This window comes from Notolepis coatsorum (assembly GCF_963971535.1).
Source record: "Notolepis coatsorum genome assembly, chromosome: 15".
Classification (NCBI taxonomy): Eukaryota; Metazoa; Chordata; class Actinopteri; order Aulopiformes; family Paralepididae; genus Notolepis; species Notolepis coatsorum.
The window spans coordinates 67,026,996-67,033,604 of record NC_140179.1 but is presented as its reverse complement, the minus strand read 5'-3'; the positions used below and the strand labels follow the sequence as shown (position 1 = coordinate 67,033,604).

At 43.7% G+C, this 6,609-nt stretch overlaps 1 protein-coding gene across 1 annotated transcript; it reads right to left on the bottom strand.

The window, feature by feature from the left end:
* Positions 1 to 578: 578 nt before the first annotated feature.
* Positions 579 to 6,226, bottom strand: LOC311242076 (monocarboxylate transporter 10-like; the record flags this gene model as incomplete). The annotated part of the gene is made up of 2 exons (XM_084331027.1): positions 579 to 2,017; positions 6,208 to 6,226. 2 exons carry the CDS (start codon positions 6,224 to 6,226, stop codon positions 579 to 581), a joined length of 1,458 nt encoding a protein of 485 aa, XP_084187153.1.
* Positions 6,227 to 6,609: the final 383 nt, after the last annotated feature.

The following is a 6,609-nucleotide window of genomic DNA, read 5'->3' as shown; positions in this document are numbered from 1 at the left end:
TGTCTAATGTTATCTAGCTACTGATAGCTCCTGATATCATCAGTTTGGTGCTGGCTGGCTAACGTGAGCTAACGTTAGCTGCTAGCCACAATGCTATACTGTTATAATGGCATATCTCTATCGCGTTAGCATCTAAGCTAACAAAATTGGCGATCTTTTTGTGAGACTAAACTATCCGCTCTTGGTGGTCAAATGTGTTAGTTTTGTTTCATCAACAAATGAGAGGCAGAACACACAGTGAATGTATCCGTTTTGTTTATTGCACTTTTATTGCACTTTCTTTGCGGAAAAATAAATGCTACATTGGCAAAATGGCTCACGGAGGTATTTAAAGATGGTGGCTTGTTGATTTTTTTGCAGGAAGTGTATTGGCACATCCAAGGTAACTACCTCCCTGCGCATGCTCAGTGCTGAATTCGAGACGCGATCCGTTGCGGTCTGACCATGCCTCGTTCTGACAAAACGAAAGTGCTCAGGTCGCAAAACAAATGTCTAACTCGCCTGCCACTACGTTGCGCTCTGGAAAGCGAAACTGATCTTGAAAACGAAACGAAAATACCCCCGTGTCTAACCGCAGCCTAGAAGACAGATTCGGGGTCTCTGCCCTTGAAAGGTTCGTCTCCCTGAGGCTTCTCGTAGTCTAGCATTTTCTGGGTCGTCTCCTCTCCTTTCTTGAGAGCCTCCTGCTTCTCCCTCCTCTTGCGCCTCGCCTCCACCCAGGGTATCAGACACAGCACGGCTCCTCCGATGATGGGGGGGATACCTGCCAGGTAGAAGGCCAAGTCGTAGCTCCCCATCCTGTCTCTCAGGTAACCTGCGATGGGAGGTCCCACGGTCATGGGCACGGACATCATGCCGAGCAGGAAGCCGATGGCCTGTGAAAAGTCGTTGGAGCCCACCAACTCGAAGGTGATGGGCGTCATGATGCCGAACAAGCAGCCGTTGGACAGCCCCATCAGCAGGCACACGGCGATCAGGCCGCCAAAGACGTGACAGAGGGGGATCATCATGGACATCAGGCCGATCACGAACAAGGAGGACACCTGTAGATAGACTTTGTTGACTCCCTGGACGCAGTCTGCCACCCTGCCGAAGATGAGGTTGCCCCCTCCGTACGTTATGCCCATGCACATGAGAAGAACCTCCTTGTTGGCGTTCATCCCGAAGCGCTCCTCCACATGTTTCATCAGGTGAACGTAAGGCACAAAGTAGCCGTAGAGGGCGGCGGGTATGCCGAACACCCAGATGCGGTATCCCAGGGACCTCCAGATGTTGAAGTTGAAGATCTCACCGATGGGCGGGCAGCACCTCCCCGTGCGGGAGTTGCGTGGCTTGTTGGGCCGCAGGGGCGTGTAGGTGAACACGGCCAGCATCAGCACGAACATGAAGATGCTGAGGACACGCATGGTGTTCTGGAGACCCACGCGGTCCAGCAGGGGGGTGAGCAGGAAGGCCACCGTGATGGTGAACACGCTGTTGCCGGCCGTCACGATGCCGTTCACTAGGCCCAGGCGCTTCTTGAAGTAGTGGGGGAGGATCACCAGGCTGGGCTGGTAGGCAAAGGAGCAGCCGCAGCCGAACATGATGCCATAGGTGAAGTACAGGGGGCCGAGGGACTTTACAAAGGAGCTGGCCAGGAGGCCCACCAGGGCCACGGCAGCCCCGCCCACTGCTGTCACTCTGCAGCCCAGGATGTCTGTGAACACACTGGCGATGGGAGAGCAGAATAAGATCATCCCCATGGAGAGAGAGCCCACCAAGGCTGTTCTGGATCGCTGGTCGGCATCATCTTCGGTGCCGAATTCTTTGAGGAGAGACAAGAAAAGGATGCCAAAGAATTTTTGTATCCCAAACACCGAGCCATTACACCACATGGCAGCCAGCATGACGACCCAGCCCCAGCCTCCCTCGGGGGGCACGAACTCTGCTGCCTCCTCAGGAGCCCCAGGGGCCGGCTCCCGGACGGTTACCTTGGTTTCACCACCATTCTCCTTCTTCTCCTCCGTCTCTTCTTCTCCTGCGCGTCTCGTCCATCACTGCTCTCTAGTGCTGTCTTCTGGAGCAGGTAAGTTCTCACTGTAACTCCCTCTACTTGCAATGATGACAGCAACACGTTCTTGATATTACTGATTGGATTTATTTCAATCCGAACCGTGAGAACTGTGAAACACATACATGAAACAATAAATCACAGCCCAAACAATAACAACATACATCCATATTATCGGAGCAAAACGTTTACACAAACCTAAACTAACGTTACAACTAACCTAAAGTTAGTTTAGGTTTGTGTTAACGTTAGATAATGTACAAAATAAACGTATTCCGCTGCTATAGATGTCGCTCTTTTATTTTGAAACCCCCCAGATAGGAAGTCATTGCTCTCGTTATTTGCTTTAGTGTCCGCCCGGTTCTGTGTTTGTTGGTTAGCTCTGTTAGCTAGCAGCCTATCAAGACCAGCCATTGGAATACTGTTTTCTAAATTGGGGAGGCTTTTAATCGTCAATGTAAGAGGATTTTAAGTCATGGTATCCATAAACTTCAATCGGTTCGGATCCTTTGAATGAATGAGAATGTCAACAAACACGGCTTCACGTTGAAATCACTGACTGCGCCCAGAGAGGAGTGGTTAGGCAAAAAATAGTTCACAGTATATTTGCTTAGAAAACGTAATTGTCGAATTCAATAATTTTTTATTTCTCCACGTGGTAAATACACAGGTCACAACATTTTACACTGTACATTGTAGCCAGGTGATGTGTGACGTTAACGGCGACTGTCGCTTGTGTGTGATAGTATGAATGAATAAAAACTTTATTTAACAGATTGCAGAATGGTTACAATATACAGTACGGCTCAATACACACAATTGTTAAGGAGATGCAGACCAGAGAAAGACTTGTCTTGTTTACATCAGGGTCCCCCATTTTCAATTCATAGTGACATTTATGACATACACAACATATATGACATCATCATGACATTTAGAGTGTAAATGTTTTTGTTATTCTTAATCGAAAGGAGCCGTAGTCGACTGCCAGCCTCTTAGTCGAATGCAAAAATATATATATATATTATATATTTTTTTTTTATTCTTTCCAAAAGCAAAGAGGCCTAGAAGCGTATAATGCTAATGAGTGCATATAGGCTAACTGCCTAAGAAAACAGGCACAGAGGCACTGAAAGAGGATTTCACCCATCTAATGAACACATTAACTATATCAAGATGTATCCATCAGTGGACAAATTGCATGCTTTTGCAGAGGACAAGAAGCCTTCAGTCGACTCCTTCAGACATTAAGCACCCCCACAGCCCAAATGGAATTATTTGGGGTAGTCGACTACCAGTCGACTATCGGCAAATTTCGACCAATCAAAGTCGACTATACAAATCCTTAGTCGAGGTCAGCCCTAGTTTAGCATAAATTAATGGAAGTGGATACGGACACTTGCCTAGCTTAAAACTCTGGGAGAGCTGGTAACCGTCTGTAGTGTGGTAGTGAAAGGGTTAACATTATGTAGTGTGGTTGTGAAAGGGTTAACCCTTTGTCGTGTGGTAGTGAAAGGGTTAAACTTCTGTATTGTCGCAGTAAAAGGGTTAACCATTTGGTAGTATGGTAGTGATAGAGTTAAATGCCTGTTGGCCATTATTTGGATGTTCACTTGTGTTTAGTTTAGCGATTAACTTGTACATCATGTGCCGTCTGTCCCTCAGTGTAGTTAGTGACAGACAGGGTAATAGTTGAACCGCTCCACATAACTCCGGTCTCGGTGAGAGACTTTCCACATGGGAAAAGTGAGATATGAGTGAGTGATGAGATGTGAATATGTGAAGAGAGAGAGAGAGAGAGAGACAGACAGACAGACAGACAGACAGACAGACAGACAGACAGACAGACAGACAGACAGACAGACAGACAGACAGACAGACAGACAGACAGACAGACAGACAGACAGACAGACAGACAGACAGACAGACAGAAACACACAGAGAGAGAAGAGTGGAAGAGAGAGAGAGAAGAGTGGAAGAGATAATGATGAAGAAAGGGAGGAGGAGAACATAAAATATGTTTTGAGTTGAGTTTTGCCACATGAATGAAAAATACTATCACTTTGACATGCATAGAGAGAGAATGGAAAATACTACAGAAGGGAGTATTTTATCTGGCTCTGGAGTATAATTTTAATTTGATGTAACTTTGATGTAGATAATAATTGTCAGTGATGTTTATGTTTTATGGCCTTCTCTTTGATGCTTTCTTTCCTCTGTGAAATTGCAAACAGCTGGCCAGTAGTTGTTATTACAGATAAGATAAGACATTTGATTTCAAAGTCCACTATCAGCAAAACAGATTATATTTTTGAAGCGTATAGCTGACTTCAAGAGGTTTTTGGGAAAAGGTCACGCTTTTGTCTGTTTCTCATCAGCGATTTAATTCTTTTGAACTCCCGTCCAAAACACTGAGCCAGGGAATATCAACTTGTAAGACAAAACTTTCCCTGAGACTTTAACATCAAAATGGGTTTCTTTCTATCCATGGCAAGCTATAGGACTTGGCTCTCCTTGAGTCCGCATGAGTCCTACACGGGGCACGGTGTGGTTGAATTAAATTCTGTGAAGGGTGGAACCCAAATTAATGACATGTAGCGGATGTAGACTTGATTCATGTCAAAGTAAAGACCCCATGAGTTCATGGAGCAACAACAGTTACTTTTAATTTACAACAAATCATAGCCTGATTTATAAGTTCTTGCTGTGGTTCTAAATATCATATGGAGGTGGACTGCATAGATACAATGGAATAAACAGTCCCCCTTTGTGATGAATGAAGAAATTATGTTTCATTATTATTAAACATAATAATAATAACATTAAATTATTCAAATGAGTTTTCTCCAATATTTTATTGCCTATAGAGCATTATTAAATCATTTTCACACAAGAAGCGATACGTCTGTGTGACGTATACCAGAGAGAGATTAACACTTTAACTGCCGAAAACGCCGGAACTCGTCATTCCCCGCCATGCTCAAGTTGCCGAGGACGCCGTAACTCGTCTTTGATATCAATACAATTATATTATATTTATATATCATTCCTTCAAAGGATCTGAACCGATTGAAGTTTATGGATACCATGACTTAAAATCCTCTTACCTTGACGATTAAAAGCCTCCCCAATTTAGAAAACAGTAATCCAATGGCTGGTATTGATAATATACTACTAACTACTGGACGCTCTGAGCTAACCGGAGCTAACGCAGAACAGGATGTGTAAAGCAAATATAATGACTTCCTTTCTGGGGTTTTCAAAATAAAAGTGCGACGTTTATAGCAGCGGAAAACGTTTATTTTGTACATTATCTAACGTTAACACGAACCTAAACTAACGTTACAACTAACCTAAAGTTAGTTTAGGTTCGTGTTAACGTTAGATAATGTACAAAATAAACGTTTTCCGCTGCTATAGACGTCGCTCTTTTATTTTGAAACCCCCCAGAAAGGAAGTCATTGCTCTCGTTATCTGCTTGAGTGTCCGGTTAGCTCCGTTAGCGTGCAGTAGTTAGTAGTATATCAATACCAGCCATTGGATTACTGTTTTCTAAATTGGGGAGGCTTTAAATCGTCAAGGTAAGAGGATTTTAAGTCATGGTATCCATAAACTTCAATCGGTTCAGATCCTTTGAAGGAATGAGAATATCAACAAACCTGTAGGGAACGTCAGGGTACTGTCCTGCCTCACTTCCAGTGATGAAGCTAAGCTATGCTAACGGAGCGTCTGTTCCCAAAGCTAAATGCACGCACAGAGACAAAAAAGGTATGTATCTTCTTGTCTAACTCCAGGGAAGATGTTAAATAAGCTAATTTCCCAAAATGTTGGAGTTATCCTTTAACCCTTGAATATAACCAGAGCTTCATCGTCTTTACAGAATTCACCAACTTGTCAATATTTCATTATCTGAGGTTGACGGTGAGACATGTTGCAAGTATTTTGACATTTCCTACTCACCTCCGATCTGCTTGCAAAACTACTCTGCAGAAGCTTAATGTTCTCGATCACTCTGCCACCCGTTTTGCTACAAATGGCCCTTTCAGAACTCACCACTGCACTTTATATTCCTCTATAAACTGGCCATCCTTACACACATGTCGTGAAATACACTGGTTTATGTTCATCTATAAAACTCTCCTTGGTCCCCTGTATACCTGTGTAGTTTGTTGACATTTGCACCTGCTGCTATCTACAACATCCGTTCTACAAATCTCATTCTGCTGAAAATCCCTAAAACAAACTCAGTAATTGGCCAATCACAATTTCAGTCTGGCGTGGCCACAGACTGGAACTATTTACACACAAAAAAGGATACTATCATGGACATTTATATTGACACCTGCAACTGCTCCTAATCTAGCACCTGTATCATGCCTGACTGCTGTGGCTGTTTTGTTTTACTCTGTTTATCTTACAATGTTTTAACTTGTTTTAATCGGGTTCTTTTTTAACTTTGTATTTATTTAACCCCCTGCCCCTCAAAAGGCTGTGCCTTTTGCCAGGTCACCATTGTAAATAAGAATTTGTTCTTAATGATGACTTACCTGGTTGAATAA